This window comes from Cyprinus carpio, chromosome A3, assembly GCF_018340385.1.
Source record: "Cyprinus carpio isolate SPL01 chromosome A3, ASM1834038v1, whole genome shotgun sequence".
Lineage (NCBI taxonomy): Eukaryota > Metazoa > Chordata > Actinopteri > Cypriniformes > Cyprinidae > Cyprinus > Cyprinus carpio.
Window position 1 is genome coordinate 31,103,496 of NC_056574.1, and position 25,074 is coordinate 31,128,569.

A 25,074-nucleotide genomic window follows, 5' to 3' on the forward strand; every position below is an offset into this window, starting at 1 on the left:
TGTTATCAGTTAAATGTCCTTGTTTAGGTTTCTTGAGAAACAGTTTGATATGTTGCAGTTTTGTTGTTCTTGTAGAAGCCTGGCTGAGATGGCAGCTACTACCTCCGTCCATGTGGTGTCTATAATAGAACTGATAATCAACCATGCAAGCTGGTTCTTCCCTGAAGGTTAGAGTTGCCCCGTCTAAAACCTAGTGAGCTTCCTCACTGTTAACTGTCTAGATTGTCTTACAAGGTAGCATCTTAAAGGAGATGTAACCTCAAAAGTGACTCCTCACGAGAAGCGCACTAGAGATTTGACTGACGCTCACAGCTGAATATTTCTGCCTTTTCCGGCTTGGACATTTCAAACGTGGAATTTCCAGCTTCCTATTGGAAAAGTGACATTTGAAGTCAGACTTGAAATGCAGCTGTACATTATAATGTTTATAATCATATACCTGCAACTGTACAAATTTGCAGCCATGGTCTAATGTTTATTAACTTGTTAATAAATATTAAATTTAATTAGAGCCAACTTTATATAAAATATTGATATTTAACCAATGCCTCACTTAATACTCCATCTTGGATTTTTTATTGATTTATTTTTAGTATTTTAACATTTATTTTTCATTCATTTTAATTTTATTTTAAGCTTTATTCATTTTTTTTATTTTACATTTATGCATTTAGCAAACACTTTTATACAAAGCAACTTACAAAACAAAAGCATTTTTTCAAAGAGCCAACAATATTCCTAATGTTGTCTGTTTATATTTGTCTGTATAATAAAACATGGAGAAGTAACAATATTTGTAATATACATTAACAGGTTTAGCACATAATTTAATGTGCTTTTGTCAATTTTATTAGTTTGTAATAATATTTCTTTATCGCTTTAATTTAATTTTATTTCAGTTTTAATTTTAGTGCTTTAAGTACTTAATCAGTTGAAAAGGCAACATTTCTCATTTTTTGTTTGAGTTTTTAAAGTTTAAGTTTTTTTTTTTTTTTTTTTTTTTAGTTTAATCTAATATGTATTTTATTTTATTTTGTTAAAGTTGGCGAAAACTATTTTTAATAGATTAAGCTTTAATTTTAGATAACTATAACAACACTGCATGGAATTGCATTATTCATAAAAGATGCAAGCAATACTGCTTCAGACTGGACTAAAGCGAAGCAGCATAATTTCCTGGAAATGTGCTGCGTACAGTGTCTGCAACTGTTCCCTGAATAGGCAGATCACTAGGGATGGGGACTGAGCTTGTCTTTGTTAAGATCAGTGTTTTCTGGGTTTACTCAGTCATGGCTGTGTCTTAATATCCTCTGCTCTTTTGCTCTTCAGACGTGGACTTCAATGTTTCAGGCATGTTTGCTATGCCTGGGTGCCCGGGGACCCCTGACTCAGAAGCTGGAACCATAGACAGGAGGCGCCCAGGCAGCCAGGGGTCGCTCGAATCTGACACCCCCCGCAAAGACAGGTACAAGTCTCATCCCTGCAATTATAGACATGACTCCAACTCCACAGTAGTGTCCGCGTCCTATGTAGTGGCCAGTGAGTCTGTCACAGTCAAAGCAGACAGTCTGAGACAGAATTTTATTGATTTCATATGACACATTCATCTTTTTCAGCCATGGTTTTGCTTTGTTTGTTTTTTTCTTTAGAATTTTTGTTTGTCTCTTTTTCGTTTTGTTTTACTTTGTTTCTTGTCAACTGTTGTTTATTGTATGCTTTCTGAAATAAATAAACTTTATGCTCATAGCTATGTATAAACACATTACTGATATACGTCATTATTATGAAATGGGTGCTAATTTCAGAGAAGAAAAAAGCCAGGATTTGACTTATATTTCAAAAGCACTAATGCAGCATTAAAAGGAAATTAGAGGTTATAATGAAATGATGTGTATTCCGGTAAATCCAGGCCTAGTTTCTATAATTCCAGTTCTAGTTATTCAGTGAGTGAAAGTAGGAAATGTTCAGTCCCAGCGCTCTTGTCAGCAGTGCTCTTGTTGGTTTGGTATGTTCAGAATGAGTCAAACAGCTCCTCTCCCGCAGGCCATCATACCTAAAATTCAGAGAATGAAAAGGGTGAATGTTTTTGTGCCTCAGGCACAGGAGAGTCCTTCAGATGAATGTCACAGCCTGCTGCAGTCACTTTCAAAAAGAGATTTGACTGCTTCGTTAATAAACAACTAATATTTACAAATACGTATTTTTATCCATATATTAATTTTATGGTAGTTCTTAATATTTTTAATCAGCTTTTATTTTTTCCATTTACATTTTTTACATTTTCATTTTAGTTTGAGTAACACTGATTTTACATTAAATGGATAGTTCGCCCAAAAATGAAAATGACTCCATGATTTCATCACCCTCAGTTTGTATTCATCTGAGGCTGTTTACAAACAACGTTGTAGTCAAAAACGGACGTTTTTCCCTTGCGTTTTTAAAAAGTTTCACGTATACACAACGTTTTCAAAACGATTCATGTTCACACATATCCGCGAAAACGGGCAAAAACGCTGTATTACGTATGCAGGCCAGTAGATGGCGCTGTCACCTTGTTAGTAAACAGTACCTGTAGGGAAGTGATGATTCAATGTTGTATATGATGCATCTCTGCTGTTGGTTGTAATATTGGTGAAGTAAATCCACACTTTGCTGAAGAAGTGTTAGCAAACTCTTGAGCAGCATCAACACTACCATGTACTCCCATTGTTGTGTATGTTCGTTCGCACTTGCCTTTAAAATCGACACGTACTGCGCATGTCTACATAACTAACACTTACTATGCACGTGCATGGCGTCACCGTTTTCAAAGATTCCCATTTTGGGTGTTTACACTGAAACGACAACGGTGGCGTTTTCAAAAACTTGCACTTTGAAACCTGTTTTCAAAAACATGCGTTTTCAGTCCCCAAAATGCCGTTGTCGTGTAAAGAAACAGGCAAAACGCATAAAAAATTTACCAAATCATGGTAGATACATTCTCTCAAAAAATGCCCCTAAAAGAAGAAAGTCTAGATACACCTAGGATTGCATGAGTAAATAATGGGGTAATTTTCATTTTTGGGTGTACTGTCTCTTAAATGAATGAATACTTATGTTACAGTGCTTAGCATACACAAAAAGTGTTCAAGGTTTTGCAATTAAATCTAGTGGCAAAATATAAAATGTATCAAAGTTTGTTGAGTCCTTTATTGGTAGTGTAAATTTACAGTATATTTATATATATTTTTACATTTAGCAATGCAACATTCAGTTGCATAGTGTGCACTATACTTTATATTTACTGGCTATTTTTGCAACCATCAAAGGTCTCAGAGCAACACACACTAGTGGTAATCCTAAATAATCACATTTTTTAATGAACTGGTTAAGTGACAGTCACTAGTTTTGTTCCTGTAACTATATAACTTGCAGAAAGACTATATATAAAGTACATACATATGTGTGTACATGTAAGTATGTATGTATACATAAAAAAAATTTATGATAATGTTGAAAATGTTATGTTTGGATGCTGAATCCTTAAATTTTACAAACCATTTGAAATCTCATCTGTTCCCAACACATCTCTCTGGTTGCTGTCCCAGTGGTCAGGTGGTGGTCCTGTCCTTCTCCTCCTCCCCTTCTGTGGACACTAATACCCCACTGTCAGTCTCTGGTGTGAGTGTTTCATGCTGTCTCCCCTCTTCCCTGTAGCCCTGCTAACAAACAGCCGGAAATCGCCCCTCGTAGAGCTGGCACAATAAATAAAAAGCAGCACTCCATGCCTAACTTCCAGCCCCCTCTCCCTCCCATTGATGCTGGGGAGGTTCCCGTGTTTGACCCCCCGCCCCTGTCGCCCACTGGCAGGGGTCTGGAGGCTGGGCAGGCAGGAGCTGCGGTTCCTCAGACCCATCAGCCTTTAGTTCAGCAGCCTGCGGAGAACAGGTAAGGACTGGAGCGACCGTAAAAACCTCACCTCGCCCACCGCTGCCAGATGTCAGGAAATCTGTGTGTTGTGTGCACATCGTTTTGTGCCATGCTCTTGATCATTGCTTCAAAACAGTCCGGCTAACAATTGGGTGTAATCACAAAGAAGGGTTATAAACTTTCAGGAGACCTGGAATGGCAATAATCAAATGCCGTTGTTTGTCGCTGTGTCATGCACATCGTCTTTGTGTGCCATTCTCATGTTGTTTTTTGCTTTAAAACACTTTTATAATCAGAAAATCATCACTGGAAAGCCATAAACTATTACCGTTGGACCCTTGATTAAGACATTTTTTACCCTAAATTTTTTACCCTAAACTGGGAAACTGTTGGAATGAAATGAATGAAACTGATTTTTTGTTTCAAAATGAATCAATAAAAGTTAAATGTAGTTTATTATTAAAAGTTTATTATGAAGTTATAATTTGTTTTTGTTTTGATTTATCAAATGGGGAAGATTGAAGCAAATGCCTCTCAAGTTGAGGATAATTCATCAAGTGATCCCGCTGATTCATCCCAGTCAGGGCCAAAATCCTTCTAGAGTCCCTATTCTGCAGAATATTCTCTGTTGCTTGAATTTGTGCGTCCTGCCTTGCCTTTCTCTATTGCTTATTCTCTCTTTAATGGAAAAGATGCCGTGCATGCTGAATAAAACACTGCTAACTATGCTAACTGTATTTCCTTAACACATGTCCTAACTCAACTTGGACCACTACATTTTAACTTCGCTGCATGTGAACTGACCGGTGCATACATACTGCAGTGTGATCCCATGATACAAGCTTTTCTTCTCTCCCCAGTAACATCGCCCGAGATCCTGCATCCACACCCCCTGCCATGAGGAACGGGCCAGGAGGTTCTAATGGGACGCCCGCTCAGCTGAATGTGGGGACCCCGACCTCAGGTCCTAAGGGCCCCAGTCCATTCGCGGTGCGCAGAGGTCAGTCCTAATCCTCAAATATTTTGGTTGACAATTTATTGTGTGATATTACAGGTTACCGTTTGAAAGTTTGCAGAAATTAATACTTTTATTCAGCAACGATGCATTAAATTGATCAAAAGTGACAGTATTGCTGTTTCAAATAAATGCTGAACTTTTTGTTCATCAAAGAATCCTGTGCAAAATATATCAGGAAAGGATCACGTGTCACTGAAGACTGGAGAGTAATGGCTGCTGAAAATCTGGCTTTGACATCACAGGAAAAAAAAAATATATATATTCAAATAGAAAACAGTTGTTTGAAATTGTAATAATATTTCACAATATTTTACTTTTTACTGTGTTTTCTATATAATAAATTCATATTGGTGAAAATAATTTTAATTCTTACTAAAACCAAACTTTTGAACAGCAGTGTATATATTTGTATATATATTTAATTTAATTTTGTGTATATATTAAGTTAATTTTTATGCTCATTTCATCTATTTTATATTTATATTACCTTTTCTAACTAACCTACTCTTTAAAATAATAATTCAATAACAATGCTACGTTATAATGTTGTGATGTGTAAATTCACTTGTGACATTTGAAAGATTTTTTGTGTTTATATTTTGTTTTTAATCAAACTTAGTAAAAAAAAAAAAGTTAATTAAAAGTAAATTAAATTTAAATAATTTTAGTATTTATTTAGTGTTATTCGGACAATTATCAACTAACAAATTAGAAAATAATTATTTAAAACGTTATTATCAGTGCCTCCCTAAAATGCATGTTGTCTAGTCAGTAAAATCATGTCTGAACTGTTTGGTTTCAGGTACAAAGAAACAAGCGCCGGCGCCTCCCAAACAGGCCACCCCCCCCACACCTCAGAGCGTAAAAGGGGCTCCTAACCAGCCCACACCAAACCAGTCCTCAGCCCCGAGCACCCCTCAGCCTCTCATTGCATCCCGTCGCAGCAACCAGACCCCCATCCAGGCCCCCAGCCACCCTCCTCCTCGACCTCCTTCCCAGAGCACAGAAGAAGCCGAACCGTCCCCTCCCAGAACGCCCACCCCTCCCGGGACACCTCCTTATGACAGCTCCCAGCCACGCCCCAGGCCCACCCCTCGAGCACGACCCAAACCCAGCGGCCCGCCTCCACCACAACCAACCAGCGACGCTGCCAATGGTGTCTGTGTTTCTGGATCCAAGATTATCTCAGGTAAGAATATGCTCTTTTATTTGTCACTCGTGGAAAAACTCAAACAACATTGTGACATTTTTGCACAAAAAAATGAATAATAATAAAAAGTTATTTTCTTTTATAAATAGATGATATAATTGTTTAGAATTATAATTATTTAATAATGTTAGTTCATTATATTTAAATATAAATCTTTAAATATTAGATATGCATATTTAGTTGTTTTTTTTACATTAAAAAAAATTACTTGATTTATTAATATGAAATAAAACCAAAATATGTGTAGCCAATATAATTATAATAAATAATAATGGAAATAATTACATACTTTTATAAATAAAAATACAAAAATAAAATAAAAAAATATGATTCATTATATCATTTTATTTGTAAAAATAATTAATTAGTTATTAATTGTGCAAATAATTAAACTTATAACTAATATTTCATTTTATTTGCAGAAAATAAAAATACAGCATATGACTAAAATGTTGTACATTGTATAGCCAATATAACGATAATGGAAATGATTAAATACTTTTATAAATAAAATTCATTATTTAATTATATTAATTCTAAAATGATTAATTGTTTCTATTTATTTCTAGAAAATACAAATACAGCGTATGACCAGATATTACAAGCTATATCCATATTACAAGCATCCAGACATTTTCTTCATATTTTTCTTCATAAATAAAAATGGAATTTCAGAGAAAATAGCACAGATTACTTTATCCTTCTCCTGAGGGCAAATGCACACAACAAAAAAAAAATCGACATGAACCTCAAGTGCTCAATGGATGTCATTTGCACCCACATTTCTACACAGCTCAGTCAACTCTAGAAACCTGGAAGCACACTCATCTAGAGTCTGTATAAAGGGTAGGTGTTCAGTGCCAGCTTCTTGTGTTCCTCATTAATAGCTCATTATTGGGAAGGAAGCCCAGCACTCGCTCCTGCCAAACAACTGGCCTGAGGGTTTCCCTCCATTAGGCTCGTTTCACATGACCAAAGACACCTGCAGATGCTGTTATGGAGACTAAAAGCTTCATTTTCAGATGATGGTGACCATGCCATGTTATTATAGAGAGTTTTTACACAATCCCAGATCCAGAGTTAACAAGCCTTATTTTCATAAGTAGGCTTGTCAGGATGGATGTGCACAGTGTGCAGTTAGCAGCATACAGCAGTGGTGTTTGATTGATAAATCTTTAATACAGGCCAAAACAGGTCATTTTGATAACTGTGATTTATGCATTACTTACTGTATCGTTGTATCTAGTTTCTATTTAACATTTACATTTAATGTAAAGGTTGCAGAATTATCAATACTTAATTATCAATACTTAACTTTTCTTGCTTCGATCCCTTAAAGGAATGTTCCAGGTTAAACCGAATAATAATAAAGTTAAAAATAAATAATAAAAATTTTATTCATAATAAAGTGTAATAAACGTTAATTAAATAGACGTTAAGGTCAATAAACAGCATCCATGGCATGCAGAAAATACCTGTGAATTATAAAATGTAAATCATTTTAAATAGATTAAAAAAATAAGGAAATTAAAACAAATTTATATTTTTATAATCAAAAAAATAATAAAAAAAAAAATAAGAAAAAAAATTCCACATCAAAAAAAAAATAAAAACTATATGCACAACACACATCACATTTAAAAAACCCCTCAAAAATAAAAAATAAAAAAATTTAAAAAAAATAACAACAACAATAATAATATTTTAATTTTATGAATTAAAAATAATAAAATGTAATATTAACTTCTAAAATTAATTAGTAGTTTAACTCTATGGACAGCATCCATGACATGTAGAAAATACTGATGAATTATAAAATGGAAATAATTTAAAATAAATAATAAAATAATTTACAACAATAAAAATCAAATGAAGCAAGCAAAAATCCTGTTTATGGAAATGCACTTACAGTGAAAATCTCTAAAGGCAATCATAATAAATGTAGAACTACAATTTTTGTTCGTTTCATGCCAAATTAAGGATTACGTTAAAATTATTTTTGTGATACTCGACAGAATGTTGCAAATGTTGTCAATTGAGCTCAACTTGTACGGACCCTGAAACATTCCTTGAATGTCATGTAATCGATAGAAAATATTGATAAAAACTGGTTTCAATGTTTTACATGAGAATCTCCTCCTGAAACAGAACATTGCTGGAGTTGAACAGAAATGTATCCAAAGAAAAAAACATTTTGAACAGGGTGAAAGAAAAAAAGTCTTCATTTGGAAGATGAATTCTATTCTTGGAAAACCAAATGTTCCGTGACAGTTAATTATCATAATTTATTATTATTCCTCATGCCTTTCAACACCTTTGTGATGTTTATTTGACCTCGGCATCCATTAATTCAACTCAGAACTGAACACAGATCTTTAGTTTAGTGTTTAATACCAAAATTGACTTTCAGTTACACACACACACACACACACACTTCTCCCTCATAACACAGAATGTCTTCATTGGCCTGGCTGTAGGATGCGTCGTGTGTAATAATCTTAGTCGTAAGTTTGGGTCAGTGAAACCACATGCTGGAAAAGACGGATGTGTTTGCAGCGGTTGTGGAAATATCAGCAGCTGCCAGAAACCCTTCAGTGTTTGGCCCGAGGTTCAGACGCTCTCCTGCTTTACAGCACACTGCATCCGCATGAGAGAGAGCTGCGATGCTGCCACGTTCAATGACATTACCAGCACCATGATTACTGCTCTTAGCATTGTTTAAAGAAATCACCACATTCAGTGTTTAATGACACTTTTCTTGGTGGTTCATTGCCATCAGAACTTCATCCGAAAAGCCAACATGAAGTCAAAACTGACCCTGTTTACTTTCCTAACACACGTTCCTGATATTATTGTGCACAGTTCATTAGGACACACGTTAATCTGAAGAAAAATACACTTTATACATTTTAAAGAAGTCTCTTTCTTTGATTTAATAATACAGAAAATTGTGAAATATTATAATTATTTAAAATAACCGTTTTCTATGTGAATATTTTTTCAAATGTAATTTATTCCTGTGATGCAAAGCTGTATTTTCAGCATCATTTCTCCAGTCTTCAGTGTCACATGATCCTTCAGAACTCACTGGATGCTAAAGAAACATTTATTATTATTATTATTATTATCAATGTTGAAAACAGCTGATTATTGTTTTTGTATTAACCATGATACACTACTATTCAGAAGTTTGGGGTAAGAAAGAAAAAAAAACTTTTATTCAGAAAGAATGCATTAAATTGAGCAAAAGTGACAGTAAAGACATTCATAATGATTTTTTAAAAAAAGCACCAGTTTCCACAGAAGTATTAAGCAGCAAATTTAAACATTGATGATAATAATAAGAGTCATTATTAATAACTGAGTGCTCATAATAATTGATAATAATGGAACACCAAATCAGCATATTGACACTTTGCCATCACAGGAATAAAATACATTTTAAAATATATTCATATGGAAAACAGTTATTACAATCTGTAACAATATTTCACAGTTTTACAGTATTTTTAGTGAGCATAAGAGACTTCTTTCAAAAACATTTAAAAATCTTACTAACTCCACAAACATTCGAAACAGTGGTGATTGTAATCAGCATAACCCAATGAATTTTGACCTTCTAGAAGCAAGATGGGTTGCAGACAGTGTTTCATGTTGACTTGAAAAGGCTGAGATGTGATCGGATTGGCTTTGTGGAAGCTCACAGCCATCTGAATAGTGATTGGCTGGTTGGTCGTCATCAGTGTTTGACCCTTTGAACATGTTGTGATGCTGTTGCACTGTTACAGATGTGTGATCTTCTTCCTGTGAGGTGGGGTGTGAGTGGCAGGGGATGGTAAGAACTCTGGGTGTATCAGTCCATGTGTGTATCAGTCCATGTGTGTGTCTGAATGCTTTCTTTGCCTGTTTAACCCGACTAACAGCAAGTTAACCTGCATGACAAGCTGCCTAACCAGTGTCTTTGTGGCATGTCTTAGGATAAAATACCAGCACATGCTTTATGCAACTAAACACACAGTAACTCCCTACCTATGAACCTCAGCTGCTTCTGCAGGGTGAATGTTAGCTGTGCCACAGATACTGTATTATTTAGCATTATTGATTATTTTACATTTTAATGCGCTACAGTTTGGGGTCAGATTGTTTGAAAGAATTAATACTTTTATTCAGTAAGGATGCATTAAATTGATCAAATTGAGATTAATAATGTTACAAAATATATTTTTTTTTTGAGTAAATTATCCTGGAACAAATTAATTAGTTTCAACAAAAATATGAAGCAAGCACAACTGTTTTCAATATTGATAAGAATTTTTTTTTGTTCAGCAGCAAATCAACATATTAGAACAGGGGTCTCCAACCTTTTTGTGAGTGAGGGCTCCCTGAAGGGATAAAATAGTCTTGAGGGCTACTTGTTTGATATAGGCACACACACACACACACACACACACACACACACACACACACACACACACACACAAAGTTTCAAGTTTTGAAAAATACAACAACAAACAGTAATATTGTTAAAATATTATGACAATTGAATTTATAATTACCGTATATACCCGAATATAAGACAAGTTTTTTTGTCCTAAAAATAGGCTGAAAAATGGGGAGTCGTCTTATATTCGCGACAAAATCACGGGGGGAAAGGAAGAAAGAACAACGGCATAAATATGAAATAATGACTGAATGATTTCGGCTATACTTGCATGTAAAATTAGAAAAGCAACATAATATCTGTGTTTAACTAAATTAAAACGCTGCTCCTCTGCCGCGCGAGACGCAGAGAGAACAAGAGAGGTGCGCGCACGAGACGCAGAGCGAGAGAGACAGAGACAGAAAGAGAGGTGCGCGCACGAGACGCAGAGAGAGAGAGAGAGCAAGCTGCGCACACAAACGCTCGCGCGCGTGCGCTGGAAGAGAGAGAATGAATTATCACTGCAATTTTCAAATACAATTATTTTCTGTTGAAAACCAGATTTTTTTCCACAAAAAATCTGTTTTTGTCACAAAAATACGTCAGGAAAATGGGGTATATATTAGGGGTGTAACGGTTCACAAAATTCATGGGTTGGTTCAATACGATACAGTAGTCAGTGACACGGTTCGGGACGTTTTCGGTAGAGCAAAAAGGAAGAAACGCTATTTTTTTATATATATAAATAAACAATTTTAAAACGTCATAAAATAAACAAACACTGTGAAAGATTACAATTCAGGCTATTTATAGAACGTGCTCGGCGGGCGACTCAGAGACTCCACGCGGGCACCATGTTGGAGACCACTGTATTAGAATGATTTCTGAAAGATCATGTGACACTGTGAGGTGATGATGCTGAAAATTCAGCTTTACCATAAGACAAATAAATTATATTTTAAAAGTATATTAAAATAGAAATCTGTTATGCAAAATTGTAATTATATTTCACAAAATTACTGCTTTTGCTGTATTTTTGATCAAATAAATGCAGCCTTGGTGAGCAAAAGAGACTTCATTCAGAAACATTAAGAAATCTTACTGAACCCAAACTTTTGAACAGCTGTGCACATTATATCATGTTTGGATATTAATGATGTATAATATTAGTATTGTTATGTGTATATATATTTTTAATTTAAATGATAGCATTATGAAAATAATATAGTTTAGTTGTGACAGAATATATATATATATATATATATATTTAGGGCTGTCAAATGATTAATCACGATTAATCACATCCAAAATAAAAGTTTTGTTTACATAATATATGTATGTGTACAGGGTATATTTATTATGTATATATAAATACACACACATAAATTATATATTTAGAAAATATTTACATGTATATACATTTATATATTTATATTCTTATATTTTAAATTATATATAAATATATTTAATATATAAACATAACATATTCTTCTTAAATATATACATGCATGTGTGTGTATTTATATATACATAATAAAATATACACAGTATACACACATATATTATGTAAACAAAACTTTTATTTTGGATGTGATTAATCATGATTAATCATTTGACAGCCCTAATATATATATATATATATATATATTATTTTCATAATGCTGTCATTTAAATAAAATAACATTAATATTGGATATCATCCAAGTGCATCTTGTTAAATGATACATTCTTGGTGTCTCAACTATTGCTCGTTTTCTTTGAAGGTCAGGTTTTTTGGAAGATTAATTAGATCAAATGTTTTCTTTGAAATATCCAACCTATGCATTATGATTGCACAGATGAAGATGGAGATGGAGAGGAGAGATCTTTGACGGGACTAGGGCTGGATCTTGTCCCGGAGCTTGAGGAAGATGAAACCACAGAAACACTCCCAGATGATGAACACCAATCAGAAAACACCGCCCTGTGAGGTGGGCGGAGTCCAGTCCTCACACAGCCAATCGAAAGCTATGTTCGTAATGGAATACTAGCCTACTTACCGCATAGTTTATTTTTACTGTTGTTTTGAAGGATGTGAAAGTATTCAATATGAAAAACATTTTAAACGTCCTCAGTTACCTTATGAGTAAATATTGGTATTAAACATTCAGATTTAAGGAAAAAATGTCTTGACTTTTCTGAGAATGATCAAATGATGAGTCATCGCAGTTGCTTCTGGTTCAAATGTCACACTGGAAATGGAAGGTCAAGTCGATGCATTGCATTGTGGGATATGGTACCCATCACAGTGTACAATTTTAGTAGGTCATCTGGATATTCTAAACATACAGAAAATGTGTATGCCGACATGCAATATATACATACTACATACAGCACAAGTAGTGAACCTAGTGTGATAGTATGCTATTCCGAACATAGCCATTCACTTTAAACTTTGACCCCTATAGAAATCAAAACCACATCAGAAGGTTCCTGGAGTCTCTCTGTCCTCACAATGCTGGCACATTGTAACCATAAACCGGGGGGGGGGGATTATGTAAACATGCTATACAATCTTGATTTTGTTCACAAATGGCATAAAGCTGGCTTGGGATGTTTTGCATAGCAAGCGTTATATATGTGCCTTGAAAACCGTAAATCAAATCACTGAGTTTGTGTGACTGCTTATCATGGTGAATGTCCTTTATTCAAATTTACTTTAATCATTCCTTTTGTCTTTTAATACTTCTTTTAAGATGTGACAAAAATTGGATTTAAAAAAGGTTAAGACGCAATGAAAAATAATGGTTATAAAGATACAGTTGATTTACTACATGCAAAAATATGATTTGTACTTTGAAGTATTTTTCTTGGGGTGCAATACTGACTGCAATGTAGTGTTATGACATTACAGTCGTTTTTGGATTAGTTCAGTAGTTTTTAAGAATTGTAATTATGTTTTACAGGGTTTACTTTAGTGGAGTATGTACTACCGTCCATCCACTGTTGACCACTGAAATAAACCCTGCACTTACTATTATGAAATACTTCCTTCTCAAAATGACCAAAGATGCATGATCCTGTGTCAGAGCTTTAGGGGGTTGTTTCATGTTGCATGTGATGCAGAAACAGCCCTGACAACATTAATGTGAATGAAGGGGTTAATGGATCAGTCAAGCTCAGGAACCGTCAGCTAGAAAGCCAAAATCATTCATTCCTTTCATGAATGAGTATGCGTCTTTATTTCTGTGGATGTGTTATCTTGAATAGGCTTTCTTAATTGTACATATTGAGTTTTTGTTTTTGTTTCACGCCCTTTTGTAGTGTGTGTGTCTGTGTGTGTGTTTGTGTGCGCATTTCCTCCATCTGAATTCTAGTTCTTCACGTTCTCCAGTGCCTCAGATAAACAAATGTTGTACAAATTCATTTTTTCAACACAGTAGCTGTTTTTTTGATTATATATCTAATAAAATGCTTAATTACAGGAACCAAATATATCTCAGGTGTTTTTTAAATACTGTTTAATTTACAGAAACAAGGAAGTGTTGGTTGCAAATCAGTAGAAACTGATTTATGATGATATATAAATAAGCATATTGGGGTTATTATTAAGAACATACTGCATGAAGATTTTCTTTCACACCACTCACAATACATTATAAAGGGGTTAGTGACTATGCCCAGAAAGCGAAGAGAAACACGGCCACTGACATACAGATGATGAGGTTGGCGTTTACCAAGTGTCTCATACAGGGGTCTTCCTTGAGCGAACACGTCGGAGTCTCTGGAGGAGGAGACTTGGGTTTCTCTCCTTTCTGCTTCTCCATTCCACAGATCCAGAACAGAGCAGATTTGAGTTTAGATGAACCCGCCTTGCTGGACGCAGAACTACAGGTGTCTGCTGACAAATTATGCATTTAGAATTACATGTAAACAGATTGAAACATTTCAGTCAAGTTTTACCTGCATGAATATACTTGTATACAAAAATCTTTTTGAAATGCACTGATGGTCAGATATTAAATGTGATGTAGAATGCAAAATAATTTTTGGCATCATTGTATGCTCAAATCTATTTAATTTTCTCATATCCTTCCCCTCATTTCAACAAATTTAAAAAAGCAAATGACTTTGTCTCCCTCTGCTGGATAACTGCACTTTTAAAGTCAGAGAAATAGGCTTAAAACAGAATAGATCTGAATAAACTGGACAATGTACATTACCATTTACGGTTTCGGTGCCTGCATATGGATTGGACAAAGTACCTTCTTTTGTAGGATATGCATCATTTTCCATGTCTTTTGGGTACACTGTGGCGTCCTCAAACGTCTGGAGATCTGAAACTACAACCTCTTCGCTTTCTTTCACAGGATCGAAGCGCGTGTACCAAGTCAATCGACTGATCTGGAAAATAACAAACCCTGTATATGAGCATATTTCTCAAAATAAATTAGTTCACCCAAAAATGTTAAATGTCTGTTGAGAACATAAGAAACTAATTTGAAGAATGTTAGTCGCCAAAAAGTTGACCATAGCCATTTATTTTTACAGCAAGTAAAGTTCATTTTTGGGTGAACTATCCCTTTAAGGTTTATAAGTAAGTTGTGTTTTTTTGTGAAATTGTGTGTGTGTGTGTGTGTGCACGTGTGTGTGCTTTCTAACCTGCTCTGGTGTGGGCTTCTCTGTAGCCAGACTAACACACACGACCACAGTGAGTGTGAGGAGGGTGAGAATGATGGAGAAGTACAGGTAGTGAACATATTTGATGATGTCAGGCCTGGTGTCACTCTCGTAGCACTGGGGTGTGGGATAGACGAAATCCAGAATCATCCTTGTACAGCCCACCACCATGCCCACTATCAGACCCCAGAATGCACCCTACACCAACACAACAGAAAAATTAATCAAACAAGAGACCATGTGTGTCCCAAATTGCGAACTTTTGCACTATCTGGCCTCTATCTATTTTGTAGAACAAATGAGTAGTGTGTTCAAACTGAAAATGCCAAAAGAGTGCACTGCAAACACTCTGATGATGGGCTTGCTTAATGTGAAAAAAAAAAAAAACTTGCTTGCACTCAAAAAAGCAAAAAGGGGCTATCAGACTCAGATCCTAGATGATAAATAACCTTCTGAAATTCATAAACTAGACAGTACATGATGGAAAAATGCTTTGGTAAAACAATTATGAGATTTTAAAAAAAAGTTGAAATTATGAGATGCTATGTCATAATTATGATAAGATAAGTCAAACCATGACAATCAATTATGAGATAAAAGTCACAATTATGAGATAAAAAGTTGATATAACATACTGCCATTGAGAAGTCTGAGGTTCTAAGTGATTCTAAGTCATAATTATGAGATAAATTTTATTAAATTAAAAAGTTGAAATTATGGCATACTGTCATAATTATGAGATAAAAGTTGAAACCGTGACATACTAGGTCATCATTATGAGACATTATGACAAAAAGACAAAATTATGATTCATCATTATGAGATAGAAAGTCATTATGAAAAAAAGTCAAAATTATGGGTCATTATGAGATATAAAGTCATTATGACCAAAAGACAAAAGTATGAGTCATAATTATGAGATAAAAGTTGAAACCGTGACATACTAGGTCATCATTATGAGACATTATGACAAAAAGACAAAATTATGATTCATCATTATGAGATAGAAAGTCATTATGAAAAAAAGTCAAAATTATGGGTCATTATGAGATATAAAGTCATTATGACCAAAAGACAAAAGTATGAGTCATAATTATGAGATAAAAAGTTGAAACTATGGCATAGTAAGCAAAAATAGACAAAGCAACTGGCAAAATATATTTAAAATAATTTGAATACAAATTATCACACTGTATATTGTGTTGTTGGTCTTGATATCCACTGTGATTATACAGCAAAATCCCACCTGCGCTAACCAGTGCTTTTGCCATACTACTTAAATATTATTCACAATTTCACCCATAATATAGGTGTAATTTTACACAAATTATTAATGAATGCTTTTCAAAATCAGAAAAAATTTTTAAAGGGGAAAAAAGAAACTCTTGCTTGATCTTACTTTAGTGCTTAAAGGGATACTCCATCCCTAATTAATCACTTACCCCTATGTCGTACTGAACCACACTTTTCATAAGCGAAGAAAGCAAAAATAACGACTTTATTCAATAATTCCTTTGTCACTGGTCTCCTCTGTGTCTCTTCATATCACCGTATGCTCTTCTGTATCATCCGCGCCACAAGGATAAAGTCGTCATTTTTGTTTTCTTCGCTTACAAAAAGTGTTCCCGTCGCTTCATTTAACCCAGATTGCACGTCTGATGGCAGATGGAGTATTCTGACCACGACTTTCTTACCCTTTATGGACCTTGACACTGTTATTTATTCGGCAGTCTATGGGACAGTCACAGGCCTCCCGGTTTTCATCCAAAATATCTTAAATTGTGTTCCGAAGACGAACAAAGCTTTTACAGGTTTGGAACGACATGGGGGTAAGTGATTAATGACAAAATTTTCATTTTGGGTTTGAGTAACCCTTTAATCTACTGTAAGTATGTAAGTTTTGTACCTTCTCATTGGTCCGTTTCCAGAAGCATCCCGTGAAGAAGATGACCGTTATGGGGGGCTGCAGGTACATACTGATAGACTGGATGTAGATGAAGAGCTGCCCACCCTGACTGGCCTGAACCAGAGGAATCCACAGCACTGACACCACCACTAACACCAACACAAACACTCTTTGACATGGAAACACACACAAACACAGCAGCTGAAACAGTCCAGCTTTACAAGAGAGCAAAATTTAACATTTGCAGTTGTAGAATGACAATACTAGATTAATTTACCATAAGCAAAGAAATGAAAGGAGTTTATTTGTTTTTAACCACTCAACATCATGAGATGTTGATATTTGGTTGAATATAATTTCTGAAATCGGGTGACCAAAATTCTATGTCTAAGGCCAATGTCAATATGACACAGAACACTGAGAAATACTGCTGATGTTGATATTTTATTGGTTTTAATTTGTGCTATTAAGTAATCAAATTCAACGTCTTTCAAGCCATCATATTGATGTTAAACATTGACAGTTAATCGTGAACTATTATAATGTAATCAAAAACCAATGTCTGCTAAACATCAAAATGTTAATGTCCACATAATATCATTAGATGTTGATATTTCATTGGTTTTTTAGTCATGGTATTAAATAACCAAAATTCAGTGTCTGTCCAATGTTGGAGGTTTATGCGAGCAAACATTGGGTTTTGGCGTCAACCCGATTTTCCTTTCCAACCAAAATTCAACATTTTCCAGTGTTGGGAGTTGGCATCAAAATGATTTTCATTTCCAGCCAAATTAACACTGATGAATACTGCTGATGTTGATATTTTGTTGGTTTTAAGTTGTGGTATAAAATTAGCAAGATTCAATGTCTTTCAAACATCATATTGATGTTAAACACTGACAGTTAATCATGAGGTAACCTATGGTATTCAAAAACCAACATGTTAAAACATCATAGTGTTAATGTCCACATAACGTTAGATTACAACATCATTAGATGTTGATATTTCATCGGTATTAAGTCATGGTTTTAATTAACCAAAATGATGGAGGGTGAAGTCAAGCCAACGTTGGGTTTTGGTGTCAACCTGATTATCATTTCCAACCAAACAGTCCAATGCTGGAGTCTTTCTAGGTACTTTTAAATGCAAATAGCCACATTCAGGAAAGATAAATTGATAAATTGTCCTTTAGAATCTAGTGTGTATATCAGCTTGTTGATGTCAAACCTTCCCACAATCATGAGCTCCCACTCGGAGGCAGTGCGGCGGATGTTCCTCCAAAGGTCCATGGTGAAAATGGTGCTGGAACTGTTGAATATGGAGGTGAGAGAGGACATGAGAGCAGCCAACATCACAGCCATCATTAAACCCCTCAGACCGACAAACACAGAGGAAGAAAATGATTAATCGTAATCGCAGCCACCTGTTCTAGAAACTGAAAAATGTGGAAAAACAACCTACACACAAGTAAATAATCATGGAATCTCACTGATACCTGCAGGAAGGAGCTCCATGACCAGTTTGGCGTAAGCAATGTCTGAGCAGCCCACCGGATTCCCACAAACCTGTTTACACACTTCCGGGTCTCCACAGCCCACCTCATCTACAATTCACACACACATTCACATACATTTTAAGATAACAAATTGTGCTTTTAGATGTTCAAAGGCCTTAAACTGTAGTGTTTGCTTTAGTGACGCACCAGGGTAAAGTATCCTGCTGATCATGCCTGGAATCACCATCATGAAGAAGGGCAGAACTTTGAGGTAAGCGGCAAGCAAAGATCCTCCTTTAGCGTGCACAATGTTCTTGGAAGCAAGTGAACGTTGCACTATCACTTCACACAGGAACGATAACAAAATATATTATGTTTGGAAGGTATGTGGTTGCTAAGATCTTATGAATGAATACAAGGTGTTCACTAAAGAATTGTTCCAAATGGTTGATAAATACACTATATAGAAAGTTCTAGAACTAGATAGATATTGAACATCAGTTTAGATAGATCTACTTCTGTATATCTGGACTGATAGTTCTAGAACTTCTAGATAGTTCTAACTTAATGTGTTTAAAATAAGTAAGTCCAGTCAGCACTGCTGGTTCTTCACCTGGTCAGAACACCAGTACCACATTGAGGGTATGGACATGCCCAGGATCACCCCCGGCCAGGGCAGGTCAGAGGTCACAGGGTGACGGAATATGTGAAAGGCATCCTCCCGTGGGATCCCGCAGGTGGTGTTGGGCACTCGGATGGAGGGAATGGCCTGAGGATACTTGTCCAGGACAGCTTGGAATCCCCCAACCTCTGCAAAACCTCACAGCGACATTGAGAAGAGTATATTATGACTGTTTTAAAGGCTTCAGGACTTCAGTCAACATCATTGTCATGGTCACTCACTGAAGCCCATCAGGATCAGGGCTCCGATCACCATGATGATGGTCTGAACCGCATCGGTGTAGATCACTGCCGCCAGACCACCTGTGACCACATCAGTCGAGAAATACTTCAGCAGATTAAAAGACTTCCACATTCATGATTTTATGAGAATAATGATGTCAACACTGCAACTATAACATTTTTCCATCTGATGAACGATCACAAAAAAAACAACATTTGGTTACACTTTATTTTAGGTGTCCTTGTTGCAGTGTAATTATACATTTAAGTACTGAGTAATATTAATTAACTACATGCACTTACTATATGGTTAGGGTTAGGATTAGCGGTACTTGCATGTAATTATGCATAATTAATTGTTATTATAATAGTAAGTACATGTAACGCGCAACAAAGTCACCTTAAAATAAAGTGTTACCAAACATTTTATAAGAATAGTAAAGTCTACACTGCAACTATAATATTTTTATAGCACACACACACAAAAAAGCTGCCTGACTTTAATTGCTTGCACATTTAATGCTTGGAGCAGACAACATAACCGTGTGCGTCATCATCTGTGATGTGGATGCAAATATAGTTATCGTTCTTGGTGTGAACGGACCTCAACTGTAAAGGTTTAATAATCATTCAAATTCCGGGAGGACGGGGACGTCCACACCACAACTATAACAATATTTCTGTTGGAATAACTTTTAAAAGGATTCCAGCTGGTGAACCATAAAAACACTGATAGACAATCAGAATACATGTGACTTCAGAGCAGTAGATTTATTTATTTAGGCTATTTGATGTGTAGAGTTTTTTTTTTATTATTATTAGTAAAATTAAGTAAGCAAGTAAGTATTAGTTTGATATATTTTTACCACAGACATATAAAATGTCTAAGATTTTGCTGCTCCCTATTTACTGTTGCAAATATATTACTGCCGTAAAGCAATTCGTCATTTTTTGCGGAATTTTGTACCCACACACACAAAACATTTGAAGAGACCGAGGGAAAGAAACAAGCTTAAAAGGTTAAAAGCTTAAAAGGTTAAAAAAACTAAAAACAAAACTTACATAGGCCTACAGTTGCTTCAAGTCGATCATTTAAAGTGCGCGTATAATAAAGAGAACATTATCGTGCTATCATTATAGCTATCGTTCTTGGTGTAAACAGCCCTAAAAAGTGATAAAATATCCGACCTGCGATGGTGTACAGAGCAGTAATGCCAAGAAGCAAAACCACAGCGAGGTAGATGTTCCACTGCAGAGCCTGCTGGATGAACACAGCTCCTGCATACATGTCCACCTGCAAACAGTGCTCAGACTCATCAGCAGATCTGCTCTGGTAATTACACTTTTAAATTTAGCATACTTACTGATATTTTTGTGAAGATGTAGATAAATAGATATAAAACACAAAGAAATAACTGGATTCTTTTTCCACCAAATCTTTTCTGTAGATACTCGGGCATTGTTGTGACCTGCAAAATAATGTAAATTCATCTTAATTCACACAAATTGCAAAAACGACCAGAGGAACACAGTTGCATATGGATATATATACAGTACATATGCAACTTTTGAACATTAATTGTAAGTATTTCCTGACACTTTTAACCAATTTAATGCATCCTTGCTGAATAAAGGTATTCATTTTCTTGAAAAATGTTTACAGACTAAATATATATATATATATATATATATATATATATATATATATATATATATATATATATATATATATACCTTTCAAAAGTTTTGAGTCTGTAAACTTTTTTCAAGGAAATTAATACCTTTTTTTCTCAGCAAGTATGCATTAAACTGGTTAAAAGTGTCAGGAAACACTTTTACAATCAATGTGGAAAAACTTTATAATAACCTTCATTAATAAATCATTAACAAAAATTATATAATGCTTAAAGGATCATTAGTTAATATAAATTCACATAGCTAGAAATGTTTACTAATCATACATTAAACATTACAGATGCTTAAATGCTTAACAGATCTTTATTTCGTGTAAAATGCTTACGAATGTCATTAAACTTATATGATTCATTAAATTAAATATATTGCAATATATATTACAATAACAAATAATCTTTTAATCGTTGTATGATTTCTGTGAAATAATTTGTAGATTTTTAAGAAGTGCATGATCGTATGAATTGAAAGTTTAATGACATATGGAAGCATTAATTAATGATTTGTTAAGCAATAAAATAATATTTGTTAATGATTTATTAATGAAAGTTATTACAAAGTGTTAATGACTATAATGATGCTGAAAATTCAGCTTTACCATCACACAAATAACATGTTAAAATAATGTTATTATATTTCACAATATTACTGTTTTTACTGTATTTTTTTATCAAATAAATGCAGCCTTTGTGAGCATATAAGACTTATTTAAAAAAAAAACATTTTTTTTTTTTAAATAAATCGAATTTATTGCTTGAGATCGGCTAAATATACCATAAGTGTATGCATTACTGAATTATGTTGCTGTCTCACCCTTGATGCAATATAGATGGGTAAAAACAGCCATCCCAAGAGCAGCACCATCAGCATGCCCTGCACATCAACATGAGACATGATCAATCTCTGAGACATTAACTATATTACAACAGAAGCACATTTTTGTTCTTGACAACTCTCAGAGGGATTGGCATGCAATTGTACATGACAATGTTAACGTATTCAGTCTTGGCAGAATAGATCTGCTACGCTGCTGCTGCTGCTGCGACAGAGCAAGTACAGAGACTTGCTACTGCCAATACATCCACAACATGCTGCTGTGAGCATGTAAGAAATACTGCTGCTGCAAATATAACATACATGAAATAACCCCATAGCATACATGATCTATACAGGTGGAGCTGGGGAAGGTGGAGGGTTTCTGAAGTAAGCTGCACTGCTACGGTAAGCTCTAGTCATATATTTGAATGTTGAGCAGCGAGCTCATTGGCTACCGATACAGGAGAGAACCAATCAGCTGTGCCATGTGATAATGATGTCATTACGCCAGATTGAGTAAGACTGGGACTGCGTCAGAGTTTCATGCCAGAACTCTGTATGTAGATGCACTCATTCCCATAATTCTTTGCTTTTTTACAGAATGTACTCTCTATCTCTTAATCTCTTGTAGCTATCGTGTACTTACATTCCATTCATAAGCAGTGGCTGCGATACCCGCTGCCGCCCCAGAGCCGGCGAGACCAATGAAGTGACCACTGCCCACATTACTGGCAAACAGAGAGGCGCCCACCTGCACAAACACCACAGATGGAAAAGATGTGAGCTGGAAATTACACTTCACCTAAGATTTATATTCAGTTTAAATATTGCGCTTTTTTATCATTTAACTAAAAAAAACTTTCAGAACATGAACCAAAACTGAAAACATAAAACACCAAAATCAAAATAAAATAAAATTAAACTTTAAATAACCATAATCTATAAATAAAATAAACTAAATTAACTAAAACTGAAACCATAAACCATTTTGCTTGAAATAAAATTAACTTAAACGTTACCTGAAATAAAATAATATATATAAAAAACAAACTTTATTTTTTATTAGTTGCCAAGGCAACTTTTATTTTTCTCGTTTAGTTAAACAAAGTACTAAAATAACTAAAATTAAATAAACTAAAACAGATACAGTAAATAAAAATTAATAAAAACACAAAAAAAGAGGAGAAAAATAAAACACAACAAAATGACTAAAACTAACCAAAATTTAAATGAAACTGAAAATATAAAAGTAAAATCTGATTCAAAATATCAACAAGAAGTGGTGGGGAAACTGTGCTTAATTGCCATGAAAATAATGACAGAAAATGTTAATGGTCCTAAAAATAGGCTTCATTTATTTTATCCAATAATTTTTTTTGGAAGTAACACTGTATAATGCATACATTTTTTTGTATTACAGAATTGAAAATAATGTAAAAAAAATGTAAATGGTCTTAAAAATAGGCTTCATTTTCTTTATGCAAATATGGTTTGAAGATATGGTTTAAATGAGATTTACTCACTCACCGGCCACCAAGTCATGTTTTTGCCAGCAAGGAAGTATCCATCCACTGTGCTCCTCTTGGTCTTCCACATGGACTGTTGAGTGAGCAAAGGTTATAAATATGCCATATACAAGATGTTAAGCCATAAAAGTGATAAGTAGCTCATTTACTGGAGTTAAATTCAGCTACAGTGTGTGTAATATTACACAGAGAACAATAACCTGAAGCCTGCAGACAATTATTATAATGAGAATTTTGTCACTGTGAAACACATCATCTAGATACAGCTTCAGTAAACTTACCCATAAGCCCACTGCCAGAACCAAGAGGAAGTAGATGACAAGCACTACTATATCTGCGTTGGCCAGGGTGGTCTGGCGCGATGTGTGCTCTGCGGTGGGGGAAGGGGAAACATTGGGATGCTCGGTGGCAGCCATGAGGAGTTTCTCAGGTATGTGTCACTTTAAAACAACAGATAACAGATAATAGCTGTCATCCGCACACTTTGACAAACACACTCAATGTAATGATACAAAGACGTAACTGTATGTCTATACATTATCTAGCCTGTATGTGCATGTTAATGCTTTTCCAAGAATCACAGAGAGACTAGGTAGAAGTTACAGAGGAATGGCAAATGTTTCTCTAAGGAGTATAAAACTTAAATTAACTCCTAAGAAAGGACCGCTGGGAAGATGTTTCACAAAAAAATCTAACAGCAATGCCATTATACTCACATTTTCTGATTTCAAATTCAAATTTGATAAAGAAACCATTAAAAAAGCCATCATTCCTCACAGATCCACTGGATTTATTCAATTTTACTCTTGAAAGAAGAGAGAAAGATATGCAAACATGCTTACAGCAGCCAGTGTGATAAATATATTTTCAGGTTTCATTAAGGTGTAAAGTTTTATTTTAGTATTAAAGTTTGTAAAAGCATTTGCATTATCTTCCGCCTCAAAATATCTGAAAATACACCATTAGTATAACCTAGTAAAGGGTTCCCACTACTTTTGACTTTTCAAGTTGTTCATAATACAGAATTAAAAGTTTGGTTAAGCTTGCATTTCTAAAGTGCAATTTAGAAACTTTTAAAACTAGTTTTAAATAGAACAAGGGCTAAAAATTATGTTGACCTTTAGCCTAAACCTGAAAATCCCAACGTTAGTAAGTTGTAATGCTAGTTACCCATACTAATTCATACCCAAGTATGTATACTAAATAACAACATATGTATATATTTTACTGATTTAGTTAGTTTGACTTTAAATGGGCATGAAAAAAAGTGCAATAACAGCAACCTAAACAAAATCTGAGCTCTGTATTGTGCAGTATAAAGTTGTAGCAGTATAAGAGAAACAGAGGAACAAAAGTTAAAGACTCACCTAAATAACGGGTCGGAAACAGATGGAGATCTTTAACTTAATAAATGGTGCATTTAAAGAGGACATTTAAAGAGTCTCCAGTGAATGAACCCAGAAGTTTCTCTCACTAGCGTAGAGGTGATCCCTCTCTGATCTAAGGGATCAAACTCCAC

General features: G+C 34.8%; 2 protein-coding genes across 5 annotated transcripts in view; one reads left to right on the forward strand and one right to left on the reverse strand.

Annotated features, from left to right (window-relative positions):
- The window catches only part of arhgap17b (Rho GTPase activating protein 17b), a 35,454-nt gene extending 21,430 nt beyond the window's left edge, over positions 1–14,024 (forward strand). Inside the window, exons 15-21 of one of the 3 annotated variants that reach the window (XM_042729921.1) lie at positions 76–167; positions 1,330–1,465; positions 3,697–3,927; positions 4,770–4,909; positions 5,730–6,116; positions 9,926–9,972; positions 12,396–12,534. In XM_042729921.1, coding sequence (XP_042585855.1) covers positions 76–167; positions 1,330–1,465; positions 3,697–3,927; positions 4,770–4,909; positions 5,730–6,116; positions 9,926–9,933 — 994 coding nt within the window. In that variant the 3' untranslated portion in view covers positions 9,934–9,972; positions 12,396–12,534. Of the gene's footprint in view, positions 1–75; positions 168–1,329; positions 1,466–3,696; positions 3,928–4,769; positions 4,910–5,729; positions 6,117–9,925; positions 9,973–12,395 lie in introns of all 3 variants that reach the window. The other 2 variants (XM_042729915.1, XM_042729925.1) reach the window with 2 other exon arrangements.
- Positions 13,603–25,068, reverse strand: slc5a11 (solute carrier family 5 member 11). Of its 2 annotated transcripts, none has more exons than XM_042729943.1 (16): positions 24,923–25,068; positions 23,837–23,995; positions 23,557–23,628; positions 22,676–22,780; positions 22,027–22,086; positions 20,886–20,990; positions 20,710–20,815; positions 19,522–19,602; positions 19,232–19,437; positions 18,826–18,961; positions 18,620–18,726; positions 18,351–18,502; positions 17,123–17,291; positions 15,199–15,414; positions 14,802–14,940; positions 13,603–14,434 (listed from the first exon to the last, which is right to left on the reverse strand). In XM_042729943.1, exons 2-16 carry the CDS (start codon positions 23,969–23,971, stop codon positions 14,211–14,213), a joined length of 2,013 nt encoding a protein of 670 aa, XP_042585877.1. In that variant the 5' UTR covers positions 23,972–23,995; positions 24,923–25,068; the 3' UTR covers positions 13,603–14,210. The 2 variants fall into 2 exon arrangements, with proteins under 2 accessions (XP_042585877.1, XP_042585870.1); XM_042729936.1 differs by having other exon boundaries at positions 13,603–14,437.
- Between the last annotated feature and the right edge of the window lie 6 nt (positions 25,069–25,074).